Raw genomic sequence first — 14592 nt, 5'->3', positions numbered from 1 at the left:
TAGCAGTGGTTGCTGTGGTGTTGGCAGTGGCAGCCGGAGGAGGCGAAGGAAGAGGAGGAGGAGACGATTATGATCATTCATTAATACCTTTTGAATCTTTCTGATGCTCTAGTTTAAATAAATGCCATTTAAGCTCCAGGGGATCATTCAATTCCCCACTCAGAAATAGCAATGCTGGAGTTGCTGCAGTTGACTTGTGCCAAGATGAGTTACAGGCTTTAGCCAGAGGTGAAAGATTCTCATGCCAATGGGTGTGTCAGAAATTATCATAAATAACTACAGTAGCCCTTAGATCATGATTCAAGTGTTCCACCAGGGATGCCAGAGAATAATATGGAGAGGTGGAAATTTGGCAAATTCCCATGAAAAGCAAAGGTTACAGAATATTTTACTTGAAGACGCAGCATTGTCAGAAATAACTAACTGTAGGACCCAAAAATATGAAGAATTTTCCCACAAGATGGTTCACTGCAACATCCAAAGACATCTTCCTAAAAGGATACACACACAGATGAACTCTGAGAATCCATGTAACACAGCCAAGATAGCAATATTCCTCACACCAAATTCTGAAAATTGGCCTGATAGTAAACAAACATTCTTTCTAAGGGTCTTGCTGCTATTCTACGGCTGTGAAGGCATGCTCTAGAATATTGGGCAGGTTTAGCCCTCTGACAATCCTGACATTGCCTCAAAAAATTACAGACATCAGTTCCCATACCAGGCCAATATAAACTTTTCAGTATGGCTCAGTGTCTTAGTCATTCCTAAATGAACACCCATAGTATAATTGTGGAAGTATTCTAGGACTATAGGTCTTAATGTCTCTGGCAGAAGATAATGCTTCATCTTAGCTTCAGAAGGACAATAAAGTAAGTACCATTCAGCAACTTGAAATTTTGAACAGCTGGATTAGTCTGCATAACTATAAGAGCCTTTTGTTTCATGTTCTATGATTGACTGAAAAGACTCAGGTGGGTGCTGAAAGACCAACACAGCAAACTAAGCTTCAACTGAAAGATCTTCATACTGCCTAATAAGGCAACCAGCTACATTTGTCTGTAAACTGATATGGCACACCTTAAATTTAAACAGCACTACACACAGGACCCAACATCTGATCTGACCTAGTTCTTCAGTTTGTAGCAACAACCAGGTCAAGGCTTGGTTATTGGTGTGGAGGCAAAATTCCTTGTGTTAAAGGTAAGCATATTTTTCAAAACTGTACAGCATAGTGAGGCACTCCATTTCGTGAATATCTCTGCCCCGTGGGATAATAAATATCTACTACAAGCAATAGGTGCCAAGTCCTCTCACATTCTCTGACAAAGAACTGTTGAAATGGCAACATCACTCACATTAGAAACCAAGGTGCATGTGCTAGAAAAATCAGAAATCTGCAAGATGGGTCATCGATAAAGATTCCTTAATCTGTTCAAAGGCATTCTGCTGGGCATGACTACAAAAGAACCTAACAATCTTACGCTTCAGCATTTGAGTGGCTCCACACTCTGTGAGAAATCAGGCAAGATTTTGACGCTTTGAGATAAAAAAAGAGTGCCCCAAAAAGGAAATTTCTTGTTACGTCACACGACACTTGTCATGATTCAATGATTCAAAGTGAACCAGCATTCTCCAACCTGGCAAAGACTTCGTTCAAATGTAGCTTCTGCACTGACAACACAGAAAACAGTTATGTGATAGCTTTCACTGTTGTGTAACATCACGTTTACAGGTGTTGCTGGGGAATGCTGCCGAGAGTTGTTTATTGCTGCGTAGTAACCGCGGTGTCCCCTGTTATGTCACCACGGGGGATGGGGATGGAGTGTTGACTGGCCTGTTACCATAGCAGCAGCAGTTGCTCCGATGATGTTACGTCACTGCTGGAGGGGAGGTGTTTACCGAATGTTGCACCATCCATGTCACAATATATATTGACTGAGAAGTACCTATAGAAAACCCTTGAACCCTTATATAATCATGTTACCAGTCAGCAGCTTTTCTCGTTTTTACCCTCTCTTTCACTTGCAGACAATTAGATGCAACACCTCTCGTTAAATTATTGTGCTTAAAATGCTCCCTAGTGGGGCTTGGTATCCATCCACAAGCAGGGCATAGAAGGTTGGCAATGAAAATAAACCTAAGTCTTACTGGAACCATTAAGTCATGAGGGTCTCAACAAAGTCTCTGGTAAGAAAAAAAGATAGTACAAAATAACAATCATTTAATAACAACTCAAAATATAACAGTGGGCTATCAAATAGGTATACAAATAACATAACAAGAAAATGCAGAATGACATAGAAAATAATACTAAAGCAGAGCTAAACTGAAAGGAATTTGTTACTAACATCTATATATGGCATAATGGAAGGAAACATACACATCACCACAAAAATATATCAGTCTACAACACATGCCGTGCATAAATAAAATTACATTTCGGATTTTAAATTTTAAATTTAAATCATAAAATTAAGAAGATGAATTGGCACAAGTTACGACAGCGTACAAAAGTGCAGCAATTTCTCCAACAATTTTAATGCACCTGATGATAGCCAAACANTTATTAACATTACAGAATCCACATATTCCTGCCAGTTTTAATATGTATTTTGTAATCAACAAGTGTGTAACACCGGTCAAAGTTTGACACTTCTCTCGCCATTATCTCCGTAACCGTTCAACTTTGGACATAGGTGTTTTGGGTTATATCGGCATACTTTAACATAAGGAACACCCTCCCGAAGTTTGGTCCATTCCTCCTGGGACACCCTGTATATGGCATAATGGAAGGAAACATACACATCACAACAAAAATATGTATATCAGTCTACAACACATGCTGTGCATAAATAAAATTACATTTCTGATTTTAAATTTTAAATTTAAATCATAAAATTAAGAAGATGAATTGGCACAAGTTACGACAGCGTACAAAAGTGCAGCAATTTCTCCAACAATTTTAATGCACCTGATGATAGCCAAACAGGCTGAAACATGTAGTGCAACATGTGTGTTAAATAAACACATATAACACTTGGAAGTTTTAAGAATTCTAAATTTTGAGTTTTAAAACCTTTAATGTGAGAGAACATGAAATGGCAGTGAATACATGAATAAAGAAAAACACAAGATATTCTGAAAATGACTCTTCAAACTCAATTAGTCAGAACACAGTGGTCTGTTGTGGGCAGAGAGATGGATATGACAGTGACAACTGACAATTTTGGATGAAATTTACCTAATAGACTCACCTCATGTTCAGTTTTTATTCCTGAACATCTTAATTCTACATGATCCTCCTCCTCCTCTTCTGTATCTGATACACCCTCAACTTTTATACCAGCGATCTGATTTGCATCATGAGATGTTGGATGTGTCTCACTAGAAGACTCACGTTCCTCCTGTAAATGCATGCAGTTAGGCAAAAGCACAATTTCCTTGTCAGTCATAACAGTGGTCTCTTATTACAAGGAAAAGGAAACACATTCTGACTCCTTCACACTGCATCACGCTGGTAAGTCGCTTTGTATAGACGTGCTTGTTGCAAGTCATTAGCTAGCCATACTCTGTGAAGCGGATGAGAAACTAGTGGTCTCTCAACTAGACAATTATTTCTCCACTATTTATGAAACTTCGAAGTTCTTTACAATGGGCCAGTTAAATTCATCACCCACATATTTCACACCCTTAACACTGATCCCAGTACAGTGCTCCCATCTACACATAAGTGGTCTCTTCCTTTCAGATTTTGCCCAAATCTTCTTAAGCATTTCTCATGTCTCTCCAGTATGCTATGATCACCTATTAACAATAACATCTGTGCACTGATAATCTTAATAACAGAAGAGACACTAAATATAAAAAATATTATTATAATGAGTCAGCCATCGTCATGAAACTGGGAAAATGGAAAATTAAATTAACAAAACCTGTATTAAAATATCAAGTTTCTTGGCCATGAAAACCTAGGGAACAAGGCAATTCTTTTTGCCATACACAAAGACAGAACATTTACAATGTCTTTCCTCAAAGCAGGAACAATTATACAGACCACTAACACCAATGGAACTCTGAAACTACGAATCCTACTGTAGTTCATTGGCCAGCATTGCAGCGCCTTACCCTCCTGCCGCTCCCACCATAGATCACTCAATATGGATATGAAAATCGAAGCTACTGATGGGCAGAACCGAGAGGGCCATGGATTACTAAACACACAACAGGAACACCTAACTCCGTCAAGGTGAGTTACTTGAACAGACAGAGGGACATTTTGGAGGAATATGTTGCCTCTGTTGTCATGGCCAATGAGTAAGCCTTACAAGAGAGTAGCAAACAGATGGCAGGCGGAGAGCTCTTTCTTTGCCTGTCATGTGTTTCTTGCTGGTTTCATGTTTTGACTCCTCTTTGACTCTGAAAATTGAGAAGTCAGACATCCTCAGTTTTAAAATTGATACACTGATCTACATTGTGTGATGATGCTGGACATATCTCACGCCAGAAAACTGGAACACCTTCTCATAAATCCACGCAACTCTGCAAAACCACTGGACCCACAACAATTTTGGCTGTGTCCTATCATTACATGAAACATAACACACCTTCATTATCAACATTTTGTTCTGTACCAAAACAATAACAGCAGCATTACACAGATATTATTACCTACAGCTTTCAAAACCATTACTAACAACTAAATGGAACAGATTTCTCCTTCAAACCTAATGGTCTCTCAGCTAGTGTAAAAACTACCTGTCACTTGAGGAACATGAAAGCTCATTAGGGTGTTGACAAGAATCTGTCAATGTTCACTTCCCTCAGCTAAACAAATCCAGTCCACACCCTCTGACATTATATCTGAAATATTATATTTCAGTAACCTGTTGCATTAATATCTCACTCATTCACTCATTTCCACCTTTAATGCAAATACAATGTTTTATTTTAAAAAGTCATTTATAATTATATTTAAAATTCATAAAATGTCATTAAAATCACATTTTCTATTTATTTGTTGCTACACGTTTTAGCCTCACAGGGCCATTATCAGGCAACCATTAATGATCAAAATCACTGCACTGCATAGGCTCATACATCAATATACTTACATGTTGTTACTGCATGTTGTCATATTTGAGAATGTACGCTCCCACTTTCCTCATATAATTATTTTAATGTTACAGCCTTCACAGCAATTTATGAACTTTAAACGTGATTATAAGTGACATTTTAAAATGAAACCTTGTGTTTGCATTACAGATGGAAATAAGTGGATGAGTGATATCTGTAATGTTTTGTTGAATACCAGTGCCTACCAGATGTGATTACGTACTCTATCTAAACAGGCTTACCACACCCCTTGCCCTGCTTTGAAGTTTGCACTCAGACTGTGTTTCTAGTCAATCTTGTAATTAAGAGATGGTAGCTTTATGCTCAAAGATTATCTTGACTGAAAAAAAAACTGCATTCTAGTCATTTATAAACAGCAACGAAATGCCATAACATAAAAAAGGAATGCTGTGAGCGCATTACAGGTAGTTGCAAAGGCAAGCAGGGAGCCATCACACATATTTTCATGGGGTTAAGATCCATTTTTATACTATATTCTAGCCATGCAAACGTCTCCCAAGTGGTCTTTTCCTTCCAGGTTTTCCATCTGAATCCTGTATAATCTCTCAATCTCATGATTCAAGAACCACTAGTCTCACTTCATTTAAATTGAGCTTTCTACATAATGATGTTCTGTAACAAGCACAAAGTGTAATGCTTATCACTGTGTATTTTTCACCATCCTTCTGCTACTTCCTCCCTCTTACCACCAATTATTTCCTTAAGCACCTTGTCCTCAAACACACACTATGTTTTTCATTTGAGGTGAGAGAGGAAGTTCCACACCCATTAAGCAAAAAGTAAATTATACACTCATGTATGTGTTGTGTGTGTGTATTTTTTTTTCAGACAGGAAATGCCAATGCAAAAGACTGTGAAATGACTGGTGGCAAGCATTTCTCAAATTTTATCTCTTCTAATTTTCCTGACAAATGAAATTTATTTTCTTTATTAATTCATATTTCCCTTTGTGTGTACTACCCTAAGACAAGATGGAAGTACACCCTACAAGCAATGTGCAACAAAACAAAATATATATTTTGGAAATGACTCAAAAAAACTCCATTCACCACAATACAGTTTTTTGATGCAGAGAGAGACGGACATTTGAGAGATAACAGGCAATTTTGGATATTTGTGAAATGTGCCTAACAGTGACACAGACACATAACTCACCTCATGTTCAATTTTTATTCCCAAACATCTTAATTGCATATGATCCTCCTCCTCTTCCTCTGAATCTGATACACCCTCAACTTTTATACTCATGATCTGATTTGCATCACAAGGTGCTGCACATGCCTTGCTAGAAGAACCTTCTGCGTCTTTTTGTAAATCCATGCACCTCTGTAAAAGCGCAACAGCCCTATCATCATTACCACCAGGCTCTTTCATTACATGAAACAGGAAACACATTCGTTACTGTGACCACTTTGCATGCATCACACTGCTCAACTGTTTTGTGCACAAGCTCTTATTGCAAGTCATTAATAACCAATAACTATGTGGGGCAGATGAGAAACTATTAGTCATTCAAGTAGTCAATAAATTCTCTGCAACTTATGAAACTTATAATTTCATTACAATGTTCACAAAAGCCTACGCATTGTCACAAGACACATAGGAGCACAGACATGGGCGTAACACCAAAATTGAACTTATGGACAGAAGCACAGCAGTTTCATCAATTTTACAGTCACCTGAAGGTCACAATACAATATTATACATGTTCTCTTCGCTTCAGGGTTCACCAAAAATTTTGCACACATTTCACATGCCTGACTAGTGTGCTGTGATTACCTTCTTACAGTATCACCGATGCAATGAAGATCTAAGTAATTGGGACACAAAAGACACAAGACCCTCATTGTAATGAGTCAGCCATGCTCATGAAAAAGAGAGAATGAAATAAACAGAACCCTGTATCAAAATAGCAAGTATTTTTGCCATGTAAAACTAGGGAACTAGGGGTTAAAAATCCTTCCTCTATAGACAAAGACAAAACACTTACATTTTCTTTAACAGCAAAGAACAATTCTGGACACTACCAACACCGTCGGAACATAAAGGTCCAATAATCAAATAAAACGAATGAATGCCTGTAGCTACATTCACATAAACACCAGAACCATCCACAACATACAATGCAAATGGGAGCACCGGACTGATCGTACTGTACGGTGTTTCCACGGTCTCTCCATGCCGCCACTTACCACGGATCAATACCTTGCTTACGTTGTCAACCTTAATACGCTTGCATCCCTATGGCGCCCATGGCTACAAACACAAACCCATTTACCTTCCCCGTGAAGAGTCTTCATTAATGATGGACAACATGGCCGCCGAGACTTTATTTTCACTGTGGAAAACAGGTATTGTATATACAAAAAAGGGGTAGGCAATGTCCATCCGGTCTTCTATAGCACATTCTTATAAACATCTTATTCTATTACAGCGGTCTTCCCGCGATTCTTAACATGAATCTTAAATTAAATCTGGGCGTATCCTATTAACCTGTACAATTACGTCCTTCACTTTTCTTACATTTTTATTTTATATAAATATAAGAATGTTGTTTATGAAGTAATGGATGCCTTGCAGAAAAATTTTATCTTCCAGCTTTAAGAGCTCTGTAACTGACTCTGGGTATTCTTTTTTGCTGTTCTCAAACAGAAAGTCCATCGATTCCCGTTCGTCCTCGTACCGTTTTCAATCTTTTATTTTTATTTATTTATTTCGTCTCTATAGATCATTGTCACATGATATAAGAAAAGTCAGTTACTGTACATTGGCTGATTACAATAAGAGAATAAACTTACAATACTTACAATTGTTTACAATAGATTAGATTACAATAGTTAAGATTTCATTTAGTGGGAGGTGGAATCCATATTAGGTCCCCTCGGCACGTCGGCTTCCATATGTCCTATTGCACCTGTACTGGTGATAATGTTTATGAAGAATTTGATGGAATGAGGATTGGCAAGGGAAACCGAAGTACTCGGGGAAAACCTGCTCCAGCGCCACTTTGTCCATCACAAATCCCACTTGACTAGACCGCAGCGGTGGGAAGCCAGCGACTAACCGCTTAAGCTATGGCGCGGCCTTTGAGATAATATTGGTGAATTTGGTGATGGCACTGGTATAACGTTTCACTGTCGACTCTACACTGCAACATCTCATTACAGCTGTTCTTCCTTCCTGGTGCAGCTTCTTGGCATCTGCAATCTCTCCAGAGTAGCCCATTCACATACATCTCCGACTGTTATCTTAGTTGCTGGAAGAAAGAAAGGAAAACTGCGCAGTAGCGATTCCCAAAACGGATTATTCATTAATTATGTGATTATAATTGATTAGTGTGTGCCTCACACGAGAGAAACTCATCCACAATATAAAAACAATGATCGAGTAGCTAAGTTTTCAAAGCATTTTTAAACTTATAGTAGCGATATTTCTAAGACAAAATTCCCTGTCCCTAACGGGAAGAACCCCCCCACCCTGCAGCCCGTAGCCCATGGCTATGCCTTGGCTATCCCGGTCCCCTCACACATTCTCTTCCCACGATCTGAGTACAAACTTTATCGTCCTAAGCTCGACACTTAGGATAGGAAGAAATTGTGTATGAGGGAAATACGGTTCATTGCTCACAACTGCTGCCAATCTGTCAATGTGTTTTCCCTTGGGAGTACCTAGCGGGTGGACAGAGGGAACCCTCACGCCTACTTGCTGTAATTTTTAACTTCCCACATGTGTACAATGGTTTCTGCAAAATTCAATGTCCACGCAATCATTATTTGAAGGAAATTTTCAGTCTCAATGCAGAACAAGGCGATTCCCCAAGGCCCAATATTATTTAAGCATTAGTTTTGAATGACGAATAAGGTTAGACAGTATTTTTGCAGGACATGCCGTATAGGCTTTCCACAGGAGCGTACTGCCTACATTTTCAGATTGAAGAATAAACCACGTACGGAACCAGGAGGAAGGAAGAAGTTTCGTCAGCCTATCAGTACAGAATTACTTTACCTAATAGAAAAATGACTCCCCACTACGTAACATTTCCCATCAGCCTGTATTTACATAGTTATTGCAATGCCACAAGGAGGTCCGAGCCAGGATGTCTACACTTCAGTCCATCCAATTATAATACACCCACTGATAGTAAACAAAAATACAGCAAAACAATGTGTACTCTCGTCAGTGTCATTTTTCTTCCATACGTCCCGAGGAAGGGAACCTATAATACAAAGTTCCTTCGGGGTTTTGAAAACTGGGGCGCGCAAACAAACTGAGCTAGGCACATGCGGTTTGCGGCAGATCATAGTGAAACCCTGGAAGTTTTCTTCAGCCGCCAAGAGATGGAATAAACTGCCATCTTTATGATCTTTACGTTTCACAATCAGATGCGGTCTTTAGGTTACCTCGCCATGTTATTTCTGCTTATGAATGGTATGTTTACTACGAAAAATTAAATTAATCTAGAAATATATATGAAGTAAAAAATTCCTGTTACGGTACTTCTGTAGGTTATGCATCTTTAGATGTAGCTAATAGGAGGTCTGTAGAATCTCGAAACTCACCGTGTACTGTGATTGTTATATCTTTTTTGTTTCTTGAAGGATAAATGGGGGGGGGGAAATCGGAGCTGCCCCACGGTGCTCGTCATCCAGTAGGCAGACATGTTTGTAACTCAACTTTCCCAGGAATTCAGCACAGTAATTCTGATTTAATGCGTTATGTAGTGGCTTTATTATGTGTTACTTAATCCAAAGAAAAAAATAAGTTTAGCTGGTGTCCGCATTAAATATATTAAACATTACCCCTCAATGTAGCACCAGCACCATGTTTGTAATACTTAAGATTTTTAGATCATATGTAATACTCTTCCGCGTACGTAAACATTTGTCTGATAAATTTCCTATCCAGAATGGTCTAAAACAAGGAGATGCTTTATCGCCACTCATTTTTAACTTTACCTTAGAATATGCAATTAGGAAGATCCAGGGAAACCACGTAGGACTGAAATTAAACGGGGAAGCTGTTGGTATACGTTTATGATGTGAATCTACTGGGTGATAATGTAGATACAATAAAGAAAAACACAAACTTTAATTGACGAAAGTAAAGAGGTTGGTTTACAAGTAAACACAGAGAAAACTAAGTATATGTTATTGTGTCGTCACCAAAATGCAGAGCAAAATCATGTCATAAAGATAGGAAATAGATGTTTTGAAAATGTGGCACAGTTCAAATATTTGGGAACAAGGATAATAGTTCGAAACAGATCTGGAGGAAATTAAAAGGCGATTGAACTCGGGTAATGCTTGCTACCATTCAGTCCAGAATCTTTTGTCTTCTTCTATGTTTTCCAAAAATATAAAAAATTAGAATATAGAAAATTATAATTTTGCCTGTGGTTCTGTATGGGTGTGAAACTTGGTCAATGACATTAAGGGAGGAATATAGACTGAGGGTGTTTTAGAACAGGGTGTTGAGGAGAATATTTCGACGAAGAGGGATGAAGTGACAGGTTTGATAAAATTGCATAATGAGGAGCTTCATAAATTGTACCCTTCTCCAAGTATAATTAGAATGATAAAGTCAAGGATTAGATAGGCAGGTCATGTAGCATGAATGGGGAGACTAATGCATAGAGGATGTTAGTGGGAAAGCCAGAAGGAAAGAGACCACAGGGAAGACCACGGCGTAGGTCGGTAGCAAATATTTGAATGAATCTTAGATAGAATGGGATGGTATGAATTGGATAGATCTGGCTCAGGAGGACCAGTGGGTGGTTCTTGTGAACACGGCAATGAACTTTCGGGTTCCATAAAATGCTGGGAGTAGCTGCAGAATTGGTGGCTCATCCAGAAGGACTCAGCTCCATGAGTAAGTGAGTAATGTAATACTTTTTCAGGACTATGGTGTGGGCAGGAAGAGTTGGGACATCTTGTTTTATTTGATTCTGCTAGAATGCTGCACTATAAATTTTTGTGCAGTAGAAAGAGATTTCATTACAGCTGAACAGATTCGAAGTTAAATGTATCTCAAATTCTGCAGCACAATCAAGCCAACAACTACCTGATCCTTCAATACACAACATTTAAGGTAAGCACTATATAGTTCATTTTATGAAAGAAGTAGCTAATAATGAGTAGTTTTCAAAGTTGTTGTCCCCAGAACCAAGTTGTAATGAAAAAAAGTCACCGTCATCTTCAAACACAGCAAAACATCATACACAATACTTTATATATTACACAAAAAAAAATATAACTTCACACTAGAGAATTTAAACTTCAGTCGACACTCGATAGTCATCAAAACAATACACGTGTATATTATACCCACCACACTGTCACACAGATTTAATTATAAATTCAAAAAAATAACTTCTTCAATGGGAACTAGAAATTCACTTTCCACCCTCTTCTTACAAGTACTTATACTAATGCAAAAAGAAGTATATCACTCTGAATAATAACCTACTCACACGTGTAATATACACAGGCTATACAACAAAATTACGCCCTGATTTCTGTCATACCAAATATGCACTCATAAAATCTAATTCACTCTCTATCCATATAACCAATGAAACACATTTTCTACAAATCACTGTACATACTTCACACGAGATTATTAATAATCGTGCAAGAATAACCTCAAAGAAGCAATTTCTTTCACTACACACACTATTCTTATATGCACTTACTTTCGTCAAATCAATAAATGTAACTTATGGTGTATTCTTCCTTCACACATACTTCACTTTCATGGTTCAGAGTGAAAACACTTCGATTTCGTTGTGGAACAGATGACACATGTTTGTAAAATTTCGTGCACTCGCCATTACTCGATCCAGGATAATACACACATTAAAGCCTACCACTTGCACTATCTCGATGAAATCTTTTAAGATATACTTTCAGGCAGATAATCAGAACTTGTACATATATGTATAAAATACACACATAACACCGTCTTATTATTTATAAACATCTCTTGATACCAGGAAGGTAACGTACCTTGACTCTGTATAGCGGATATTTAGGTCGCAGTGACAGCGCAGCCAACCTCTTAACATGACTGAAACAGAAATATTCCATTATCAGTTCCATTACAGAAAGGTAATTTCTCACTAATTATTTACCCACTTTCGTGCACAATATTATTCTACTTCCTATCCAGAAAGGAAATTTCGGGCGAAACAAATGCCAAGCAGTCACTCAGTTGCTCGCGTATCCATCCACGAGAAGGATGGTAACGATTTCACTGATAATAAAGATTTTCAGTCATAACGTTATGCCATTAGAGGGCAGCATAATGACATAATCAGTGATATTCAGTAATCATTTGTATCACCGTGGGGCATGCGCAAACTCGTGAGGTGGGAGCGGCGTTTTCGACAAAATCTGAGCTATGACATAGCAATATAACCTCGGAATATAAGTGCATAGATTGATATTATGGGTGGAAAAACAGTCAAGACGCTCAATTTTATATATAACGACACATTCCGATTTATATTCCATGTTACGACAATCCTATATTACGTTCCGTTAAATAGCCGCTTCGTATATGACGTCACTCTTGGGTGTGCACAATCAACTGCTTCGCACCCACCTCAAACACAGGGGTACCATTCGCTGATGTTATGTTATGTTAGGTTAGGTTAGCGCAGTAGGCTACTGCGCATCCATCTGTAACTTGGAGGGGTCAAACCTCGGTAATTTACGCTAATATTAGGTTGTGAGTGTACAATATGACAGGTGTGCGCAAATGACTATTGCGCATCGTTATGCTCAGTTGAGCACTGTTTGGCCGTCGGCAATATCTTAAGACTGAATGTCTCTGATAGCCTATGAATTCATTACACATTTATACGAGAAATTTTATTTCCCAATTTTCTCACAAAATAAACTCTTGCATATATTTTTCTATTAAACTCTGTACGTAATCTGTGAAACCTGGAATATATTACGATATTTATAATGGTCATAAATGCATTTTTTCCGAAATATTGACATTTCAGAACGCTCTCAAGTGCATGATATCACAATTATCTTCATTGACTCTTACAATTTCCAACAGTTCCCGAAATATTCTCTTTTCGAATGTTCCCATTATTAACTTTATTATGTTTTTCGACATATGTGAAGGATATACATATACTTTAAATGAAAGGTATCCACCCCACAATACTAATGCTCAAATATTAGATGGGGAAATGACCGATTACGATCTAAACCTCAGAAAATATTATTCAACATTCTTCTAAGTATCAAAACAAAAAAGGACACATCACTATATATGTTCCAGACTAAACTATAAAATACAATTACAATAATGTCAGCTGTAACAACTCTTGCTTTCCTGTAAACAATGTGATCCTGTAAGCCCTTTAATAGATGGAAAGAAAATAATTACTTTATGCTGCATACTACCTCATAGCACATGTAAGCCTGAAACATTAGATGGTAAGAATGCCATCCATTGTCTATAACACAGAAATACACATCTAACTTACAAATCACTTGCCATCATTCTTCATGCTATAACACATACTCTACACAACACTGTGCAAATTTTACACTGTCACTGAACAAGATTCCCAGCATAACACCAAGGACAACATGTGTTTCACTTAGAATATCACCTTGTTATAAGCAAGAATTCTTCATGACAACAAGATATTCACATAAAAGGGGAAACTTCTGAATCCACTGTGGCTGGATGGAGAGCTTGACATTCTTGAAAACACTGCAAAAACTCATACACATCACTGTATATATTACACACAAAAATATAACATCACACTAGAGAATTTAAACTTCAGTCTACACTCGACATTATTGTCACCAAAACAACATACGTGTATATTATACCCACCACACTCTGTCACACAGAACTTAGTTATAAATTCACATAATAACTTCTTCAATGGGAACTAGAAATTCACTTTGCACCCTCTTCTTACAAGTACTTATACTAATGCAAAAAGAAGTATATCACTCTGACTAATAACCTACTCACACGTGAAATATTCAGAGGCTACATACCAAAATTACGCCCTGATTTCTGTCATGCCAAATATGCACTCATAAAATCTAATTCACTCTCTATCCATATAACCAATGAAACACATTTTCTACAAATCACTGTACATACTTCACACGAGATTATTAATAATCGTGCAAGAATAACCTCAAAGAAGCAATTTCTTTCACTACACACACTATTCTTATATGCACTTACTTTCGTCAAATCAATAAATGTAACTTATAGTGTATTCTTCCTTCACACATACTTCACTTTCATGGTTCAGAGTGAAAACACTTCGATTTCGTTGTGGAACAGATGAGAAATGTTTGTAAAATTTCGCGCACTCGCCATTACTCAATCCAGGATAATACACACATTAAAGCCTACCATTTGCATTATCTCGCTGAAATCTTTTAAGATATACTTTCAGGCAGA

At 37.7% G+C, this 14592-nt stretch overlaps 1 protein-coding gene across 8 annotated transcripts in view; it reads right to left on the bottom strand.

Annotated features, from left to right (window-relative positions):
• LOC111865224 (zinc finger protein 501) overlaps positions 1 to 12779 on the bottom strand; it is a 56508-nt gene extending 43729 nt beyond the window's left edge. The window contains exons 1-3 of one of the 8 annotated variants that reach the window (XM_023853106.2): positions 12141 to 12779; positions 6292 to 6462; positions 3258 to 3407 (exon numbers count right to left, since the gene is read on the bottom strand). In XM_023853106.2, coding sequence (XP_023708874.1) covers positions 3258 to 3407; positions 6292 to 6462; positions 12141 to 12233 — 414 coding nt within the window. In that variant the 5' untranslated portion in view covers positions 12234 to 12779. The other 7 variants (XM_023853157.2, XM_023853150.2, XM_023853146.2 and 4 more) reach the window with 7 other exon arrangements.
• Positions 12780 to 14592: the final 1813 nt, after the last annotated feature.

The sequence above is a fragment of the Cryptotermes secundus genome, unplaced genomic scaffold (genome assembly GCF_002891405.2).
Source record: "Cryptotermes secundus unplaced genomic scaffold, Csec_1.0 scaffold806, whole genome shotgun sequence".
Lineage (NCBI taxonomy): Eukaryota > Metazoa > Arthropoda > Insecta > Blattodea > Kalotermitidae > Cryptotermes > Cryptotermes secundus.
The sequence above is the reverse complement of the archived record's forward strand: the minus strand, read 5'-3'. Positions and strand labels throughout refer to the sequence as shown.